Source organism: Mustela erminea, chromosome 2, assembly GCF_009829155.1.
Source record: "Mustela erminea isolate mMusErm1 chromosome 2, mMusErm1.Pri, whole genome shotgun sequence".
Classification (NCBI taxonomy): Eukaryota; Metazoa; Chordata; class Mammalia; order Carnivora; family Mustelidae; genus Mustela; species Mustela erminea.
The window spans coordinates 34,989,793-35,012,479 of NC_045615.1; the positions used below are offsets into that span (position 1 = coordinate 34,989,793).

The 22,687-nt window shown below is 35.3% G+C and overlaps 1 protein-coding gene across 4 annotated transcripts in view; it reads left to right on the plus strand.

Moving 5' to 3' along the window:
* Positions 1 to 22,687, plus strand: part of FSTL5 (follistatin like 5) — a 761,141-nt gene that overhangs the window by 557,024 nt on the left and 181,430 nt on the right. For all 4 annotated transcript variants that reach the window (XM_032332636.1, XM_032332637.1, XM_032332635.1 and 1 more), the window contains exon 8: positions 2,761 to 2,881. In XM_032332636.1, the coding sequence (XP_032188527.1) occupies positions 2,761 to 2,881 (121 nt within the window). The remainder of the gene's footprint in view (positions 1 to 2,760; positions 2,882 to 22,687) is intronic.

Consider the following 22,687-nt stretch of genomic DNA (forward strand, 5'->3'; position numbering starts at 1 on the left):
AGGACTTTATTCTTATTTATTGACAAACAATATTCTATTGTATATAGATATATCACTTTGTGTTTATCCATTAATAATTTGATAGGTACTTGAGTTTTTTCACTACTTGGTTAATATGGGTTATGCTACTATGAACGTTCATGTACAAGATTTTTGTTGTTGTTGTTCCTTTGGGTATATGCCTAGGAACCAAATTACTTTAGACATATGAGACTCTATTTAAGGAAGTTTAACTTTTAATTCTGTTCAAGTTTTTAAGTTTTTGAGGAACTGCCAAAACTGTTATTCCAAGTAGATATCCCATTTAATATTCTCATCAGCAATGTTTGTAGGTTTCAACTTTCCCACATCCTCTTCCACAATTGTTACTGTCTTTTTATTTTAGCCATCTTAGTAAGTGTGAAGTGGTATTTCATAATGGTTTTTATTTGCCTTTCCCTAATGACTAATGGTGTTGATTTTCCCTATATGTGCCTATTGCCCATTTGTAATTCATTTTCGATAAATATTTACTTAAATTTTTTGCTTATTGTTTTAACAGAATTGCTTGTCCTTTTATTATTCAGCTATATATATATTTTTTTCTTTTTCCTAGATGCAAGTCCTTATAAGGTAAATGATTTGTAAATATTTTCTCCCATTTTGTTGGAGATCTTTTTACTTTCTTGATAATATCCCTTGGAAGCACAGATTTTTAATTTTGATGAAGGAGAGTTTATTTTTACTCAGTTTCTTATATTTAGTTACTGAAATCTTCACTCAGTTTAGTGATGAGCTAATGATTAAAAATATATTTAATTAAATGTGTTGAATCAATTAATCTTCCAGACTTGGCCAAGGTGCTCTCTTTCTGTTTGTGTTATGCACTCAATACTCCCATAGGCAATTACAAGTCTGCCTAAGCCTTCACTTTCTGTCTGTGTAGGACCTCAAAGCCAATCAGAGACAAGAGATTAGGGATTCTCCTCCTAATTCGTATATGTTATACACACACACACACACACACACACATACCCCTCTTTTGGTCATGCACACAGTCTTGCACATTTTTATGGCTTTCTAGATTCCCAGAAATACACAGATCTTTTCATATGCCCCTATTGCTATCTCATTTCCACTTTTCTTTAAAATTTTTGTTGGTTGTTTGGTTTGATTTGGTTTGGTTTGGTGCACCTATTGTTATCTCCAATCAATATCTTCAACATAATAAGCTGTAATGTTAAACAATTACTGTTGTTTCTTTTCAATAAAGGCCTTAGGGATAGGACTATGTTTATACAGACTATGTTTATACAGACTGAGCTTAAAGTCTTGCTCAAATAAAAAGGAAGTCACAAAAATGGAACTTTTTAAGGGCCTGCTAGATAGGTCAAATGGTGACAGTTCTCCAGGGATGGGAACTTGGAGGAGCTCCAAGCCCTTTTCCCCCCCTCCAGTGTGTGCTACGATGATGGTTTTCTTAGCAGGCAAAATTACAAAGCTGATGGTTAAAGGCATCCATGCAGCTGTGGAAAGAGGGATGCTACGAATCTCTTTGTTCTTACTGAGATTCAGCAATTTTTTGGAGTAAATGCTCTTTAGATTGGTGCAAACTTTTCTTATCTATTCCCACTGTTCTGAAAAGTTGGTTTTGACAAGTGCTGTTGTGTATTCATTGCCTTTATGGAAGAAAAGATTTTCTAGTGTTTGCTGTTCTAGAGGTGCTTCTTGGTTTGATTTTGATCGAGTCAGATTTTTCTCCTTTTTTCCAAAATGGTCATACATTTGTCTCCATAGGTTTGGCTATTTTGTTCTAATATATTGATTGTCCCTGAGGTTTATCAAAAATCACATTCTATCAATTTGACTATAAATGCTATCATTTTTTCTGGGTAAATATATAATAAAAGGATATAAAATTAATAGAAAATTACTAATGTAAAGAATATAATTAGGAGCTATTTATTTTAGCTACAAACAAGAAAAAAGTCATTTTAAAACTTTATTAATTAAAAAGGTATAGCCATCCCCTTTTGTCCTCAGGAGTTATGTTCCAAGACCCCAAGGGATACCTGAAACTATGTATGGTATCAAATCCTATATATATTCTATGTTTTTACTATACACACATACCTATGATAGAATTCAATTTATAAATTAAGCATAGTAAGAGCTTAACAATAATAATAATAAAATAGAAAAATTACAACAATATACTATAATAAAAGCTATGTGAATGTGTTCTCTTTCAAGATCTCTTACTGTATTGTACGTCATGCTACTTCTTATAATGTTGTGAGATGATAAATTACCTCCATGATGAGATGAAGCAAGGTAAATGATGTAGACTTTGTGATTTAGCATGAAGCTACTATTGACCTCCTGATGATACATCAGAAGGTTAATCATCTACTTCCAAATTGCAGTTGACTATGGGTAACTGAAACTGGGGAAAACAGAACCATGGATAAGGGGAGACTGCTGTGGAAATTGAGTTACTTTATATATAAACTCATAATTCAAATAAATACTAAAAAAGCTGCATGTATGAGTGAAGTTATACTTTTTTAAAACAAAACATGTCTTGAGAATATGGTAATTATAGGTCTTCTAACTCTATAAGACTAACAATGATTATTTTGATAATTTAAAAAACAGTATTTTAATCTATTTACTTTGCTCCTGAATACACTAAAAAAAAAAAGTGAATTGTTAAAATACATTTTAAATACAAAGATCTCATTTGATTTCAATTTATTTTATTTTATTTTATTTCTATAGGACTTTGGAGATGATGGGTCCTTGTATATTACTAAAGTTACCACAACTCACATGGGCAATTACACCTGCTATGCAGATGGTTATGAACAAGTCTTTCAAACTCACATCTTCCAAGTAAATGGTAAGAAATGTGGTGTTGATATCGTTGCTTTATGCTTCACTATGTATTCAAAGAATATCGCAGTTGATTAGGAAGGCAAGTTTTCAATTTTTTTAGTTTGGTAAAGTCTCAGTTTTTGTTTTTTGTTTTTTTGTTTTTGTTTTTGTTTTGTTTTGAAACTTATTGTTAATGTAAAATCTTTTTCAATTAAAAAAAAAAACAGGTGGCTGGGGATAAATGCTATAAATTTTACCACTATTCTTATTGTGAAATAGTACAGAGTAACTCATTCTAATTTAAAATTAAAACATAAAAAACTTAAATTACTTTCTGAAATTTAAATATCAACAATTAGGCAACCATATTAATTTTAGAAATTAAAAAAATAAGCATCTTGAAATTTTAATCAGATTATCTGGTTGATCTTAATGATATTAAAAGACTGCTATTTATGTACAACAAATGTTATACTCTTAATTGTTAATTTAATGGCTGTGAACATTGGCCATGTAGGCTGATATTCTATTTTCCTTAAGATTTTTTATTTATTTTATTTTATTAATTTAATTTAATTTAATTTATTCATTTGAGAGAGAAGGAGAGCATGTGGTTGGGGGAGGTGCCGAGGGAGAGAGAAGGAGAAGCTGATTCCTGGTGAACAGGAAGCTGGACTCAGACTTAATCCCAGGACCTGAAGATCATAACATGAGTTAAAAGCAGATGCTTAACTGAATAAGGTGCCCCTGATACCATTCTTATAATCAGAGGGGTTTTTTCTTTTCCTGACTTAATTCAAATTTTAGCTAATTAGTTCAATTGATCACATAGGATTATATGTATGATACATTAATTCATACTGATTCACTTCCATATTGTGTGTGTGTGTGTGTGTGTGTGTGTGTGTATAACTTTATGATTTACTAAAGGAAACAGAAACTTACTTGGCTTGTTGTAGGAGCAGCAAGATGGCTTATGTGGTTTGGATGAATTAAAAAGGGACTGACAGATATGAGCTTGGTGAAGTAGCCTGGGGTTAGATCACATAGATCCCTGGGGACCTAATTAAAGATTTGTATTCCCACCCTAAGTATAATGTGGGAAGCTATCAAATATTTAGTGTACTAAATGGCATATTCTGATTTGTTTTAAAATGACTGGAAGCATTGAGATCTGTTCAAATATTTTAATAGTCTAAGGAAGAGATAACAGTGGCTAAAAATATAATGTTAATGATGAAGAGTAAAAAGTGGTTAAATTTAGTATATTTACTGAAAGTAGATCTGATGATATAACTGAGGAATGGCATGCAAATATAAGACAGAATTTAAAAAAAAACCTATTAAATTTGAAACATTTAGATATATCTTTGTAACATTAACTGAATATAGAAGAAGCACATTTGGAGACTGAGATTTATATATATATATATATATATATATATACACATATATATATATGTATTTGGACAAATTAACTTCAATATAATTTCTAGATAGAAATCAAGTTTGCAATTTAGTATGTAAGTATGGAAATCAAAGGAGAGTGACAGCCTAAAGTTGTATATTTAGATAATATCAATGTGTATAAACTGTATTTAAAACCATAGGTCACCTTAGGAATGAGTATAAATATTCATATTGAGGATTGAGCCTTGGAGCTGAGGTTAATAAGTGGAGTAAAGAAGACTTAGAATGAACTTTGTCATGGAAAGTGTGTCCTGAGAAATCAATTAAAATGTATTGGAAAAAAGTTTGAGAAGACTGGAGAGCTGACAGTTTGACTTGACTGTTACGGGCACTCAATAGAAGCAGATCTAGGCCTTGGTTTCTAATGCAAACCCAGTTGTAACTTACTGATAGGTTAAGGCTTGGAAGCGAACTTTCAAGGACACCAGTGAAGAGAGCATACAAGGTACAAAGGAGGTGATGCATGCTACTCCCAGTGGTCTCAGATGTTTGCAGTTGGACTTTGGATACAGCAATTGTACCTGAGGATGCACAATCTTGGTAGGACAGAACAACCTTGTCTGGAGGATGTTCTCTATCTAGATGTGGCATCCTGGGGAAATGGTTGTTTTTGCAAATCTGGTTCTTACCTCCCTCTTTGTTGTAACTGTTTACAGACTAATGGCCTCTTTGACAAAACTAAAGCTCTGAGCTACTTATTTGTTTGTTGTGTGAGAGATTCTCCAGTTTTGTTTGGTTAACAATTAGTTCTGTCTTTTATATTCACTCCCAGTTCTAGTTCTCTTAGTCTAAGGACCAGCTGGTTGAGTTCTTAGTAGTCTGTAGAGTAGTGCATGGTTCATGTTCTAGCAACATCAGAATCAGATGAAAAAATTATCAAAAGCGTAGAACTCTGGATTCCACTAACACTTTGTGGAACTTGATTTGAATACAGCACTTTGGCAAGCTTCCTGGGTAATTGTGATGCTTGGTAAAACATGAGAACCATTTCAAATAACTGTTCTTTAGGCATTTCTGTTCCCCATTCATGTCTGAAGCAGGCTTCTTGCGTAACTTACTCATTTTTAGGCTCCAGCTGGGAAGCCCAGTAAGAAGGTTTTGAGCCAAACTGCAGGCGTTCATGTTGCAAGATGTGCCCTGAACAGCATTGGAGAAATGCACCTTCCCTATTTTACCCCCACCTTGTGAATGAGCTGCTTTCTTTCTGACCACAAGGTTTTTCTGAAGATGGAATGTGAGAATGTGGGAACCATGAGGTCTCAGCCACAGAGCTATGACCATCGGTCTCAGCATTATGAATTAATTTAGAGGACTTCAGTATAAGCATTGACTGCTGCTGAGATTTAATGTTTTCTCTCTCTAGAAACAGATCCCTGAACCTGGGAGAAAAACCCTTCTCTTTCAATTACCTCCTACTACATTTAATCTGCTCCAAAGTTCTTTGTATAAATGTTTTTATGAAAGTGCGGGGTTTGCAAAGAGGGAAAATGATGACATTACTGCTGAACATCGGTTGAGACTGAACAGAGAGAGAACTGCAGTAGACAGAGTGCCGTGGAGTTAAAGCGGGGGGATTTTATAAAAATTGCGGATATGATACTATTTTACGCTGATGTGAATAATCTGGTAAAGAGGAAATGCAGATCATTTAAGAGGGAAAAAAGGGAGAATTGCGGTAGTCAAGTTTGTAAAAAGTTGATGTAATTAGTACACACATTGAAGGATTGGTCTTTGGAAGATGAATAGTTAATCTGTTGAAACAGGGAGCAAGACAGACTGGGAACAGATGCTCAGGGTGGAAACATGAGGAAATAATCCTCTTTGCATTGCTTGGATTTCTTCAGTGCAGCCAGGAATACCAACTATTGAAAGTGAGGAGTTTGTAAGAGTTGATCTGAGCAGAAGAAGCGAGATAAAATAATTATCTTGCAGATCAGGAGGGTGATAGAAATAACAGCTGATAGTTGGTATGTCAGGCAGATCATTGGGTGTCCTTGAGGTGATAAATATTAGTATGTTTTCCTTCAGTTGTGGTTGGCTGTGCATTTGCAATCATAGAAAGAAGAGATTTGGGTTAAACCAGCATTTTATTTTGTCAAGTGAGTAAGTGGAAAAGAGACAGGAATGAGGAAAATAAACAAGTTTACAAGGGAATTATTATAATGATGGACCACAGAAGAAGTGGTAAGGTAAGGAAAGGGGTAGGTAAGGAAGACAGTGAGACCATAAGAAATGTGAAATGAACTAAAATAGCGACTGGTGTTTCCAAGTTGATCAAGTACTTCTAAAACGGGGTGCTCGAACCAGCAAAATGCAGTTCCTTCACTCAAAGCACTTTCTTAAGGCATTTGGTAATTTCTCTTTATCAGAAACACGTTTAATTAGGTCAAGTTTCTACAAAAGAATACATGAACCACTAAGGTTTGATAGGTGTTCAGGGAGCCAGCTGTTCATCTAACTTGCCAGTTCTATTCTTAGCTGAAAAGGAGAAATGAAGGGAAGAATAACATTAATTAATCATTAATTCACAACAATAGATCAAAACTCTCTTCTAGGGCATCTTTATCAAGAAGGGAAAATAATAAGTGCATTTCAAGGATCATATTTAATATTTAAACGTATTTGAAGAAACCAGAAAGCAAGTAGAAAATGTATTGTATGTGTATCAGTAAGAGATGACCTTTGGGCATGATAACAGAGACCCCAAATAAGGGGGCTTAAAGAAGATACTGTGCTGTGTTCTCTTACATGTAAAAGAAGCCCAGATTAGGCACTTCAAAAGGCAACTCCATCATGTCATCATTATCCTTTGCTTCCTCTACCGTGGTGAGAACATGGTTTCTATTCTCCGTGTCTTCCCATGTTTTCCAAATGGCAGTGGAAATTCCAATTATCATGTTCATATTTCAACAAGGAAAAAGGAAGAAAGAGGGAGGAAAAATAACACCTGTCACGTGAGAGAGCACTTTTGAAATAACTTTAATGGAAGTAACAACAGTAACTTCCAATGACCCTCTCTAAATGCAGAGATTTAAGTATATTTCTTTGGCCTTATTGTTTTGCCATTCACAACAATTAAGGGTTCAATTACTTAAAAGAAGAAATAAATATTGGATATGTCAGTGGCCATCTTTTGTCACAAAAATGTCTGATGTACCAAAACTTTTTGTAAAACAGTAGTAGAACAATGACACTTGATAAAATTGCTTAGAAATGGTAGGATTAGCTGTAAAACAGCAGCTGAACCAATGATTTGCTGAAAAGTGATTTCTTTTTTGTGTGTGTGTTTTCCTTTCCTTTGGTTTTGTGATGTTTTATATTTGCAATAATAACTTTAAATGTACATTTTATGTAGAAATAAGTAGAATAAGCTTGAGATCACTCAGAATATTATTATATGCCAATAACAGAAGAATAGTTAGGAATGAGCTGTGACACTGGAAAAATACAATGAAAAATGCAAGAAAATGCAAATCAGATTAGCGAAATGACACATTTATAAACCAAATAAATCTCTAAAGTGATTTGACTCATTTTTTATACTTCATCCACTTTTCAGAAAGGGTTAAAAAAGTCTTTAGAAAATTAAGTTTTCACAGAAAACTTAACATATTTATCTGGGCAATTTTTCAATTAGTAATAAAAATACAATATATCATCGATTACCATAAAAAGCTCTGAAAATACCACAAGTTATTGGAATTTGTGAAAGTGTTTTTGAAGTGCAAAGTCTATTTAAATATCCCAGGGTGCAAGCCAAATAAGTCTATCAATAGTCCTGTTTCTTTTCAAACAATGCAAAATTAGATTATTGAAATACGAGAGTGCTTCTGTGTCCTTGTCAGAAGAAACATTATGTATAAATCAAAGGAGCTTGACTCTGCCAGCGGAATTCATTTCATGCTTTTTCTTTTCTTTTTACATAAAGCAAATCGTCTTTAGATCTTCAGCTTATGAAACAGAATGTTTGAAATTTTAAAAGTCATTCAGTGTTTACACTACCCTCTGGGCAGAAAGCTTGTCCATATTCACAATAGACCTATAATGTATGCTGTAATTTCCCTCTCGTTCATATTGTTTAAGACCTTACACATATGGGCGCCTGGGTGGCTCAGTGGGTTAAGCCGCTGCCTTCGGCTCAGGTCATGATCTCAGGGTCCTGGGATCAAGGCCCGCATCAGGCTCTCTGCTCAGCAGGGAGCCTGCTTCCCTCTCTCTCTCTCTGCCTGCCTCTCCATCTACTTGTGATTTCTCTCTGTCAAATAAATAAATAAAATCTTTAAAAAAAAAAAAAACAAAAAAAAACCTTACACATAATATCAAGTGGATTTTTTTTTTTCCTGCTCATGGCAGAAATATGTGCACAAAATTGCTGGTTTTATACGATGTCTATATAGAACATCCCATTTTTCTCCCTCGAAGTTTGAAAACATCTAACAGAAGACACTAGAGCCAGAAGTATACGTATGGAAACATCACCTCCATTACTGACAAAGTTGTTTGAGAAAGTGGCTTAAGTCTGGGCAACAATGGCCTGCTTTGTCTTGCATCATAGACTTGAACTTCCTTCTCCAGTCACAGGCAGCCTTCCCTGCCAAGGTTTCTGTAGAGCCAAAATGCAAATGGGAATAAAACCTTGTTGCAAGCAGTAAGATCCAGAAAGCAGGTGGTGAGAGGCCTACCTCCCCCTTCTCACTCTTCCTCCCTGGATAGCAGAGGAAAGATGAGAAAGAAAATCCTTGAAGGTTACTCTGACTCAGAGATTCTCTGTAGTTCTTCAGCAAACAGCATCAGCAACTCGTTTTCAAGGCAAATTCTCAGACTTGCACCCACAACTACCGAATCAGAAACTCTGTGCCTGAAGGAGAGTGATCCATGTTTTAACAAACTCTCCTCATGATTCTGACCATGTTTCAGAATCACTGCTCTAGAAATGTTAATCCTGAAAGACCTGAGAAGTGGGAGTATGTGTTCCTTCCTCATACCCTCCAACTTTTTTCTCTTAATTTTGACTTGAAACTAAGCTCACAGTGATCTTGGGAAGCGGCTGTCTCTTAAGGGGTGGGATCAGCCATGTATCCAATCAGTCATCCCTCTCAGGAGGTCTGATTGCAGACATGTTGATGTTGATGTCTTGCTCAAAAGCCTACCTACACCTTCTCAACTGTGGTGGACATCCCCTGATGGCTTGATGCTTCAGGAATGTGTCCCAAACCACTCTTCTAAGAATTTTATTTGACACAGGAAGCTTTATCAGCTGAACTTGAGGCAGTCTAAATGCGCCAGGGATTTAATGTCTTACACAGACAGTCCTTAACCAGTGAGGGACACAAGTGAGAAAAAGTAAGAATCGCTGTTTCGCATTCACTCAGAGAGAAGATTCTAAGATACATTCCATATGATTCTTCCTTCCTCCTTTCTTTCTCTCTTTCTTTCTCTCTCTTCTTCCCTCCCCTCTCCTTCCTTCCCCTTTTTTTTCTTCTTTTCTTTATCTTTTCTTTTCCTTTTTATTTTTTTCTTTTCTTTCTTTTCTATTTTTCTTGCATCCATCTTACCTTTCCCTTCTCTAGCTTATGCTTTCTGGAATCACATCCCAAATCAGCAACATGAACCTAAGTTCTTTTCTCAAAGCTGCTTTTGGGGACAGTCACATTTAAGAATGTCCTTACCTTAATAATAAATGTTGTCCTTTGGTAGCTCACCCTGCAAGCTACTGATAGGCACCATATGTTTGTTTCCAGAAGGCTTTGAAATATGACTGAACATTGTATTAAATTCATAGACTCCGGAGTCTGAAAATTCTGTCTCTATTATTCCCCATGTTAAATTATGTCCAGTTATACTGTTCGATAGAGCTCTTCAGAGCCTCTGTAATTATATTAAATCTTGACATCAAGACACTACAATTATGTAATAGCAAGTGCATATACATGCTCAAACTTTAATATGTAATCTAATTATTAAATTCCCACCGAGAAATAAAACTTCAAAGATTAAAGTTCCAAAGAAATAAATCCAAAGTAATTAATATACAAAATTAAAGTATACTGCCCTTGCAACATAAAATCTAGAGAAAGTCCAAATGTTTTAATTACAAGTAAAGTTCAAGAATCAAATTCTTCCTCTAGTTCTTATTTTATTTTCTTTTGGTGAGAGAGGTCCTTGAAAAGTTTATGGTTTTGGTATAAATTCAACATCTTTATCTTGGGCTAATTCTAATTAGATTTAAGTGTACCATGTTGCTATTTGTTTTCAAATGGCCACGTCTATACTTTATTATTTCCTTGTATTTTCCTTCTGTTGGATTGCATAACTTTTAGAATTCTATTTTATTTTCAGGATGGACTTGTTAGCTATATCTCTTTGCTTAATTTTTTTTTAAAAGTAGCGGTAAGCTATATTTACAATATGCAACTTTATCCTATTACCATGTATCTTCAAATAATATTTTATTACTTCACATTTAAAATAAAAACCTTAAAACAGAAATCTTAGGTCTCTCCCTTTCCATCCTTTTTGATAATACTGTTAAATATTTTATTTCTATGTATGTTATAAACTCTATAACACATTGTTTTATTTCTGCTTTTAGTAAGTAAATATTCTGGGGCAATCAGGTGACTCAGTTGGTTGAGTGTCTGACTCTGGATTACAGCTCAAGGTCATGATCTCAGAGTTGTGGGTTTGAGTCCTGAGTGGGGCTCTGTACTCAGCAGAAGTCTGCTTGAGATGCTCCCTCTCTTTCTACCCCTCCCTCCCCCACCCATGCACACATAAAAAATATATAAATCTTTAAAAGGGGGCACCTGGGTGGCTCAATGGATTAAAGCCTCTGCCTTTGGCTCAGGTCATGATCCCAGAGTCCTGGGATTGAGCCCTGCATTGGACTCTCTGCTCAGCAGGGAGCCTGCTTCCCCCTCTCTCTCTGCCTGCCTCTCTGCCTACTTGTGATCTCCGCCTGTCAGATAAATAAATTAAAAAAAAAAAATCTTTAAGTCTTTAAAAGAATAAGTAAATATCCTTCAAAGATATTATTTTTTAAAAAGAAGAGACAAACTTTTACTGTTTCTGATCCTCCTCATACATTTATGTAAATCCAAATTTCTCCATTTTCTTTTAGCTTAATAAACATTTTTTAACAATTTTATCAGTAATTTATTTGTGGAAAGGTATTTTTTTTTCCCCTTCATTTAAGAATATTTCTGCTGGATATTGAAATTTAAGAATGCAGTTTCTGTTTTCTGTTTTTCTTTCAATATTTTACTGATGTTGCATTATATTCTGGTTTGTAGGCTTTAATGCTTTATAAAAGAGAAGTAAGTTATATATCTTGTCTTTTTTTTTTTTAAATTTTCCTCTGGAAATTTTTTAAGGTTTTCATTTTTCACTAGGTTTCAACAATTTAATTATTAATATGCTTTGGTTCTGTTTTCTTTACTTGTATTTATTCTGTAGGGATTATTCAACTTCTTGGAGTCTGGAATATACATTTTTCAGCAAATTTGGAAAAAAAAATGGCCATCATTTTTAAGTAGATTCCTGCTTTCTCTCTCCACTAGGAATTCAAGTACAGCTATGCAGGGCTGCTTGACATTTTTCTACAGGCCACTACATTCAGTTTTATTTGTTTCCTTCTTCATGCTTTGTCCTCATTATACTTCAATTTAGATAGTTTTTACTGCTCTGACTTCAAAGTCACAAATCTGTTTTGCTGCATCTATAATTTGCCATTAAACCCAACCAAAGTATTTTAAAGATGTATTTCAGATATCATATTTTTCAATTTCAGATTCTGATTGTTTTTTATGACCTTCATTTTTCTCCTTGATTGTGTTCATGTTTCCCCTTAAATATTTGAATCTATCTATACCAGATATTTTGAAGATCATTTCATGGTCTTTGAAATTTTATATCTTTGTCTATTGATCAATATTTTTCTTGCATATGAGCCACATTTTCCTTCTCACATCTGTCTTCTGTTGTTGTTGTTGTTTGTTTTTGTTTTAGATGATGGAAATTTGTGAGAGAGATTTGTGGGATTCCTTTTAGAAGTGTTTCTTTGGTATTAGCATATCTGTTAGACCTTTTTTGAAGCTTTCTTTCTAACTCAATTTGAGTATTTCTAGAGTAAACTTTACACTAAGGTTTGCTTCACTATTTTCCTAAGATGTTGTGTTTCTGGGATCTCTATGAGGTGTTTAATGAAGTTCCTTTAATCTGTTTTTTGTTTTGTTTTTGTTTTTGTTTTTGTTTTCTATTAGGTCTCTCTAGTTGGGAGTCTGATTAATCTAACTCATATGTCACCTATCCTTGAGTAAGCTCTTTAAGTTTTTAAATTTATAGCTCCCTAGTAGTAGTTTTTTCTATAGTCATTGAACTTTGCATGACTTTGTGGTGTTTCATCCTATGGTATGAGCTGAAGCCTTAACAGAAACCTGATTCAGATTCATGTAGCTTTTTCTATCACTACATACTTCTGTCCTTTCTGGCACTCTTCCTACAAATTCCAGATCTAAAGGTTTCCTGAATTCCAAGAAATGAAATGAATTTCCTTTCAGTTTTCCTGAACTCCAGGAAATACTCTTTTATTTGAGCAAGACCCTTCAATTCCTCTGCCTCATATCAACATAAACTAAATGTCTGTAGGCAGAAAACAGGCAATTATAAGCTCAACCCATTTTCTTCATTTTTCTTTTCTTTTCTTTTCTTTTCTTTTTCCCCAGAGATCATGATCTTCTGCTGATGGTTTTGCAACATTTGATAATGGTTGTTTCATATTGGCTCTATTTATCTATAGCAGAGGCTTATCTGTTCTACATTTTCTATCATGACTTTGTATCTCATGTGAACCATTTTTTTTTTCTTTTTCTTTTTTTTTTAATTTTTTATTTTTTATAAACATATATTTTTATCCCCAGGGGTACAGGTCTGTGAATCACCAGGTTTACACACTTCACAGCACTCACCAAAGCACATACCCTCCCCAATGTGCATAATCCCACCCCCTTCTCCCAAACCCCCTCCCCCCAGCAACCCTCAGTTTGTTTTGTGAGATTAAGAGTCACTTATGGTTTGTCTCCCTCCCAATCCATTTTTTTTATCTTTCTCCAAATTTTTATTTCAATTGCAGTTAGTTAACATACAATATATTATTACCTTCAGGTATAGAATTTAGTGACTCATCACTTACATACAACAGCCAGTGCCCATCACAACAAGTTCCCTCCTAAATACTCATCACTTATTTAACCCATCCCTCCACCCACCTTCCCTCTGGTAACCATCAGTTTGTTCTCTATTGTTAAAAGTCTGTTTTATGCTTTGCCTCTCTCTGTTTTTTTTTTTTTTTCTGTGTTCATTTGTTTTGTTTATTAAACTACACATTTGAGTGAAATCATGTGGTATTTGTCTTTCTCTGACTGACTTATTTTGCTTAGCATAATATACTCTAGTTCCATCCATGTTGTTCCAAATGGCAAGATTTCATTCTTTTTGATGGCTGAGTAATATTCCACTGTGTATGTGTGTGTGCCACTTCTGTGTGTGTGTGTGTGTGTGTGTGTGTGTGTGTGTGTGTACCACTTCTTCTTCATCTGTCATCAGTTTATGGACATGAACATTTGCACTCTTCCCATACTATGACTATTGTTGATAATGTTGCTATAAACATTAGGGTGCATGTACCCTTTGAATCTGTATTTTTTAATGCTTTGGGTAAATACCCAGTAGGGCAATTGCTATATCATAGGATAGTTCTAGTTTTAACTTTTTGAAGATACTCCATACTGTTTTCCAAAGTGGCTGCATGAGTTCACATTCCTGCCAACAAGAGTAAGGGGGTTCACAGGAACCATTTTTTAAAAGACTGAGAGGTTTTGTTAGTTAAAGTCAAGCTTTCTCATGACCCTTATTTGTAAACCTTCTGAAAGTTGGTAGACATGGCTGCTGCTTACAGCACCAACACTATGTGAAATAAATTTAGAAATTTTGAGTAATGCTTGTTTTGTTCTCGATGTCCAGTACTTAATTCTGCCACAAGTAGAGCAGGCACTCAGTAGTACATGAAGAGAGGAGAATGAACAAAAACAACAATAGAAATGACAAAAACAACAGCAACAACAGCAGCAACAGATTGCGTTTTGGCTGTGGTGGAATATGAGTCTTCCTATATCAATTTCTTAAGGCTAAAGAAATTATTCTTAATTGATCAAAACAACCAAAATAAGTTAATTTTGTGATTATGTGAGAAGAAAAGACTGCTATCTGCCAAATAATTTTCTACCGCTTTCTTCAGTGATAGAGGCCCCGTTTCAGCCAGTTTCATGACTACCCACCTAAAAGTACCTTTCCCAGATGTCTTTGAAGCTAGGTATTGTCCTGTAACAAGGTTTTTGCTAATGGAGTATGCTAATAACTAATGTGTTTAATGTCTGGAGTTTATTTATTATTTATTTATTTATTTATTTATGATTTTATTTATTTGAGAGAGAGAGTGCACAAGCAGGATGAGTGGCAGACAGAGGGAGAAACAGTCTCCCCACTGAGCAGGGATCCCAATGTGGGACTTGATCACAGGATGCTGGTATCATGACCTGAGTCAAAGGCAGACACTTAACCAACTGAACCACCAAGGTGCCCTAATGTATGGATTTTTAACATATAAGGGAAGTTATGTGCTTTTCTTTCTCTTTTTCTTTGTTTCTGTTTATTGGAATATGGATCTAATAGTGGTAGCTGAGGAGATATGTTGAATTGAGAATAAGGAAATTATGTTTTAAAGTTAGCAGAAGAAAAAGATAGAAATTTCCTGGGTATGGAAGGCTTAAAAATATCTTCACAAAAGATATTCATATCCTAATCCCTGGAACTCGTGAATGTTACCTAATAGGACTTTTGAGGAGAGTTACATATGTGGTTAAGCTAAAGAGCTTGAGTTGCAGATATTATCCAGGTAAGTTCTAAATATAAGCACCCCCACACAAATGAAGCAAAAATGTCAAAGAAGGAAATGGGACCTATGATAACAGAAGGAAGTGGTTGGAGTGATTTGATAAAGGGGTCATAGTCCAAGAAATGCAGGTGGTTTCAAGAACCCAGAAATAACAATGGGATGGATTTCCCCTAAGACTTGAAAATGCCATGCCAGCCATGGCAGCACCTTGACTTTAGTTCCCTAAAATTGTTTTTGGACTTTTAGCCTCTAGAAGTTTAAAAGAATAAATTTTTGTTGCTTTAAGCCACTAACCCTGTGGTAATTGTTTCAGCAACACTGAGTTTTCTAACAAGACCAAGTTATCAGATTAACCTTTCACCATTTCAAGGACTTATATTTAGTTTAAGTAACTGTCTTTGGGTCTCCTTGTTATAACAACATCCACATTATCAAGGGACCATACCATTTTATGACTACGCTAACAGAAGTTACATCTTATTTAAGCCATGACTGTATTGTGGCTCTGTTACATCATTTCAACCAGTATCTTATCTTTATTTTTCAAGTTTATTGTCAGTTCTCCTACAGTCCAGCTGCAGACTGGTAGAGAAGCTCTCTTTGATGTATTCAGTGATTCAGGAGCCTTCTTTCTATAGGCCACAGTATTATGTAAGACGATGCTACTGCCATGGCCTTGTTACAGTCTATAAACTATTTCTCTGAACTGTTATCCATCCATGAAAGAAAGTATAGAAATTATTAGTAACCTCAAAAATATTTTATAGTAATTGCATATTTCTACACCGTCTAGGTAAAGGATCCTATTACCTGGTAACTATAGCTTTTAATGAAAAAAAAAAAAAAAAAAAAAAAAAAAAAAAAACAATCTCCTGAAGAGTTTAAGAATCACTTCCCTTGGGGCACCTGGGTGGCTCAGTGGGTTAAAGCCTCTGCCTTCGGCTCAGGTCATGATCCCAGGGTTCTCTGCTCTGCCTTCGGCTCAGGTCATGATCCCAGGGTTCTCTGCTCTGCCTTCGGCTCAGGTCATGATCCCAGGGTTCTCTGCTCAGCGGGGAGCCTGCTTCCTCCAGTATCTCTCTCTGCCTGCCTCTCTGCCTACTTGTGATCTCTGTCAAATAAATAAATAAATAAAAATCTTAAAAAGGAAAGAAAAGAAAATAATCACTTCCCTAAAGCCTTGGGATCCTCTAATAGAGCCTATGTTTTTTTTGTTCCTTTGTTTGTTGTTTGTCTGTTTGTTTAGCAGATAACAGAAGAGACAACACTTTAAGGATTTTGTAGGAGGTTATAGGGTGGGCCTTGTAGCAGATAGCCCTTTCGCCTACTTACTAGGGTTCACAATTAGTACATTCTGTTGTAAGGAAGTTTGAGGAAGAGAAACTGGCTCTGGGTTCAGAATGAAATAGTAATACTTACAGTGTGCATCTAGCCTGATTTTGTCCTGATAACACAATGCTTGTAAGCTTTCTGGGAGAAAGACCAAGTGGTGTAGAGTGCCACCTCTTTAAGAAAACATTTAAGACAATCACATCTTCTCTGGGGAATAGGCGTTTTTGGAACCAGTGCCACATGGAATTATTTGTATTGTGAAACCAGTTCCACAACGATTTTACCAAGGCCCCACATTGCTTCAGCTGACCTATAGCCTTTAGCTGATTTTGAAACTAAAATTGAGATTAATGTTTCTGAAAACTATGCCTTCAGGGAACTACTGCTGACCTTAACTTCACCATGAGCTCTACACTGTGTCATTTCCTCAGTTTAGAAGGATTGCAGACCTTGTGTAGTATTTATTTCTATTACATTTTTCCCTGCTCTATTGCTCTCTTTCTCTTTAGTTGTTCCATTATTTATTTCAGGAGTGTTCACCAACTTCATTATCGTCTTAATTTGGACTCTCCCTTTTCCTTCAGCAGGACGGTATGCTAGAAATAAGTGTCTTCCTTCTTCTTTATTGCTCTCTGCCTTTGGGCCCAAACATTTTGTTCTTGTGTATTTCTTTATTGTTATGCCCCAATAATGGGTCCATTATTAAAGGAGCGAGACTGATATAAAGCAAAGGTCAAGCAAAGCTTTATTTTGCCCCAAGCATCAAGAATCTAACTGAACATTTGGAGACGCACCTCTTATAAGAGAGGGTGACCCTTCTCTATTTCACAGACTAGTTTTTAAGGGCAAAGGCCATGCTGTCGGGCCTGGCCACACACAGGTGACCAATGAGATTGTAACACACACAGGAAACTCCACAGTGATGCTAGGTGACCAACTGAATTACAATTTACCCTAGCAGACATTTGAACCAGCCTATTACACCTTGATTAGGATTGGAGCCAAAAAGGCTCCCAAAGGGTGGGCCCATACTCCTTGATAACCAGGGAGACAGTATGCAACCCCCCACACTGATCAGAGGTCTCCACCTGGCCTGACCCGCCCTTGTAACTGGGCTTTGTTACCTTGAGCTGGTTTCTGGGACTTGTTTTTAAGTTAATCCCCTGGGGGAAGGGGAGCTGGGACAGTTTAACTTTAATGAAAGCCTCTTGCTAAATAGGTCCTTACATTTATATGTTGTCCTGTGGGATCTTTCACAGGGAGGGATTTGAAAATATTGCATCTGGATCTGCCAAAAACATTCACAGTCCAGACGCATATTGTCCACCTTCTCCTTCTTGATTCAAGTAATCCCAGCCAGAGATTCTTCTTCCATTAGAACAGTAACTAACCTGTGTCTGGACATAATCCATCATTATTTTGCCTAGATTCCTTTTAGCATGTTTCCTCTATGCTCTGTTTTCTCTCAGAATCTTTTTTTCCATAGATTTCCTGGTCATGTGCCCTTAGTTGCGGAGGATAGCTCGCTCCATGGCCACCTGCAGTAACTGTTATTTTGAAATACAGCCAGGGATGCTATGAGAATCTGATGCTTCTCTTCTTTCCTTCTAATATATATATATTTTTTCCACAGTCAGTGTAAACACTTGGTAGATATCTGTGAGATATTATTCTCATTGTTGTGTATTCCCAACTTACTATGATCATTCCAATTTTTGTGTATCCCTAATTTCACCTTTATGGGATCAGCTCATGTCCCTACTGTGCTTAAAATCCTACCGTTGCCCCCAGTGTCACTCAGATTAAAAGCCAGTCATTTGAATGCCCATCAAAACACTAAATGTTCTGATTTTTATGGTATCTTCCTATTCTGCTACTCTTCCTTTTGCAAACTTCACTCCAGCTGCATTAAATGCTCTTTTTATCTTTAAGTATAGAAAGCATTTTCAGTTGGCTATTCCCTCTGCCTAAGGATACTTTCCAGATCCTCACCAGGCTCAGTTCCAACCTCCTTCAACTCTTCGGTTAAATGTTCCTTTTTTTAATGAAACCTATGCAGACGACACAATTTAAAATTATACCTAACCCCACCTGCCCACTTGCAGTCACTCTCAACTTTATTTATCGATAGTGCTATTACCCTCTAATAACTTCACACATCCTAACATATTATTTATGCTGTTTTTTCTGTTATATTTTAATATCCTTGAAATAGGAATACATTCTACAGTCTAGGGTTGTAAGAACCAATGTGTCTATTAAACTGGAAGCAATTTTTTCTTTGTTATTAATATATGTTATAACATCTTAGACTTAAGACAAATTACTTATTTCATATGTTCATAGTTCAGTTTTGGTCTTTCTTTACTGGAGGAGATTATTTTTCTGTCTGCTTTTTGATACCCAGAATGAAGCAATGTGCTGATTAAATAAATAAACGTTCCCTTTTGTTTCCTAGTTCAGGTTCCCTTTGAGGAATCATTCTAGTCTGCTTTCTCAGATTTTTCCACTCTCTTCAGCTGTCAGGTGGCAGGGGTTACTACCTATGGTTTTATTAAACAGACAACAAAAACATCTCCTCGGTTTTTAATGATACCCTTTTTAAGAGCTGGCTGTAGGTGACATGTGCGTGTGCATGTGTTGTCTGTGTGTGTGTACATTGGACTTCAAGATTTAATTTTTTTTTTATATCAGTCTGCTCTGTCCTCTAAGATGTCCTCCTAAGTAAATCTCTCTTTTCTAGTTTAATCAGTCTTCTTTTCTTTTGTTTTCATTTACTTCTATTCACGTCCTGATAGAAAATGACAGGATATTTTTAAATGGCTTCAGTTCCTCCTTGACATCCTAAGCAAACCTAATTCTTAGAGACAATGGGGGTATGGAAGTTTAATTTCCAGTTTAGGTTTTTAGTTGGCAGTATTTTCACCACAGGTGCTAGTCTATCCAGCACTTGAGATTTATTTCTCTAAAATAAAGATAAGATACTTTTTTATTTTCCATTTGTCTGTTTAAAAATATATATCATCTTTCTTTGGGTCAAGACACACTATAAATCTCTGAAATCTAAAGCCATGATCAGAGTTTATATAATTAAGGAAACCAGAGTTCTTGTGACCACTAGCAGTGGGCTGGTACTTAAGTCCTTGAGAAAGCTCCCCTTTTTGTAACAAAAAGGTAGTTAATGGAATTTGGGTAGTCAATTTAGTATTGCCTACTTAGGTATGCCACTAATAATATAAAGGAGTAACCTGTACTTAGGGCTTTGTAACACTAATGGAAATTAGCTGCCTGTGCATTAGGGAAAAAAAAAATAAAACAAAACAACAAAAACCCTTCCTACAGACATGGTTGAGAAACACAGCAAAAGCCACTTATTGATACATAAAAAGGATTTACCTTTACTTTGGCTTTGATTAAAATACTCAACCAAAGTGCACCTGTGTAATTCAAAATTGAATTATGACAGCCTATATAAATAGGGTGACCTGCTTCTTAAGGTCTGTATTTGTTACACACAGTTCTGCCTACATAAACACAGCTATTCATTTATGGGGAAAAAAGTCACCCAATGGGATCAAATCTAATTAGCCAGTATTTATTGAAGCTTAGGCCTAAAGCCGCTTGCTAAGTAAGGCTGCAGCATATAGAAACCTACTTTCCTACTCTCTCTCTCTCTCTCTCTCTCTAAAATCACCATCAAAGCATGTATTATCTAAGTTACCCACCAGAGCTAGTTCAAAAGCTGTGATTCCTCCTGGTGTTATTATGTCAACAAAACTTTGCTCTATAAATTTGTCAAAGTTTCCTAAAGCATCAGATGTTGAGCATCTAAGAGATGGTAAATATCACCAATTTCTTCCCCTCCTGATCTGATCTTCAGAAACAATTGAGAGAAAGATAGTGAGTTATATAAATGTCAGCATATCATTGTGGAAAACCTGCTTAGAGAATGTGTTTGAGATCTATGACAATTGTTTAATTTCCATAATTTAATATGCTTAATAACTCATAAACATTACTATAGACCTCAGCACAGGGAAACAAAGCTGAGACCTGATTTTCCGCAGAGCAGAACAACACACATCCTCTTTACACACAGACCCCAGATGTGAGAAGGAAGAACTGAACCAGCTCAGTCTTTCTTCAAGTGTGCCAAGCCGATACTTCCTCCCTCCTCCTACTTGTGGACTTCTGAACATCTTGGGAGAGATATAATCGTCTCCATGAATCAGAGTTACTTGGAGTCTTTTGTTAATAGGAGCAAATCTCTCAGGTAGATGACTCATTCTCAGATACTAATGTTTTGTATTCATTCACAATTGACTCAGACCTAAATTTATTCAGCCAGAACTCTTTTAGGGTATAAGTGAATGTATTCATGGACTTTTATGGGTGAATGAATGGACTAAATCTTATTTTTAAATGCTACAAAATTATCTTTCTTCATAAAATTATGATTATATCGACAGGCCCATTTAGATTAGCACAACATAGTTTACTTGGCTGGTTTACACCTGCCCATAGAAGTGCTATTTCATAGATGATTTCTGTGTATACAAGTACTAGGTAATGTTACAAAACACTCATGAGGTGGCCAGCACTTAAAGAACAGTATAATGACTAATTAATGTAATGACACTTGTATAACAAGAGAGTTGAAAGAAGGTTAATGTGATAATGAGGCTTATTTGATCTTAAAGATTTAGCATGAAGGAACTCTCAAGATAGCTTAATTAGATTTTAAGCACCTTTTGCAATTTACATGTGTACTTGTTAATCCATATGTTCTAAAAATAAATTTTACTTCATTTAAATTAATGAATTTGTTCATTCTCTTCCCTTGTACTGTTTTACTGTTATTGGTGATGGTGTTTCCTGAATTTTGCAGTTGATATATGTATTATTTACAATTATTTCTTCCATATTATGCTTAAATTGCAGTTCAATCCAAAATAGTAAGATGTTTTAAATTATGAAATGACAGCTTAGTATAATGCAAGCAGTTATGACCAGTCATGACTGGACCCATTTAACTCCTTTATGTGTCATTTATATACCATATTACATAGTACAATATATCAATATATCAGTAAATATGATTTCATTATTTGATCGTTATTTGATATCTATATCATTTTTAAACTTGGCCAAATGGAAAGAACATTCTAGAAATTAATTTAACAATGAAACAGGACTCATTTGTAGCAGTAATTCAGTTAATTGTAGACTTTCTGATATCTTGGGAAAGTATAAAATTATATTTTCACATTCTGTATTTAGGCTTTGACGAGTTCTGCAAATTATTACCTCTTTATGCTTTTCTTATGAGTAATGGTTGTAATTCATTTACATGATTTTTACTACCCAGTCCTTTTTTTTTTTTTTTTTTTTTCCAATGCAGTTTACTCTTGTAGCACATTACTTCTTTAAGCCATCAGGGTCTGAGTACAGGCATGGGTGGGCCTCCCATTTTCTCTGACCTCATTCAGACCCATTTGCTAAGGCTCAGTTTGTGTTCCATGCTCATGTGCAGGTAGCCACAAGCATTGCAGCTCCCAGTAATTTCTTTCATCTTAGACATCCTGCATTGCCATATATATATATATATATGTATACATATGTATACATATGCATATGTATATGTATATGTATGCATATATGTATGCATATATGTATATATGTATATATATTTTTTTTTCATTAGAAGTAATTAGGTTGATTTTCATAGCATCTTTCTTTAGGGTCTTGATATATATGGAGCTTTGCAATTAGATATCCAAAGAATGAGGTCCATGTTTCATAAATTCTTTTTTTCTATACGCTGAATTTTGTACTTTGCAGACAGCATACAGTAGACAGTTATATATTGATCTATTTTGCTTGTTGAACTGGAAACCTTTTTTTTAAAGATTTTATTTATTTATCTGAAAGAGAGTGAGATCACATATAGGCAGAGAGGCAGGCAGAGAGAGAGGGGGAAGCAGGCTCCCTGCCAAGCAGAGAGCCTGATATGGGGCTCAATCCCAGGACCCTGAGATCATGACCTGAGCCAAAGGCAGAGTCTTAACCCACTGAGCC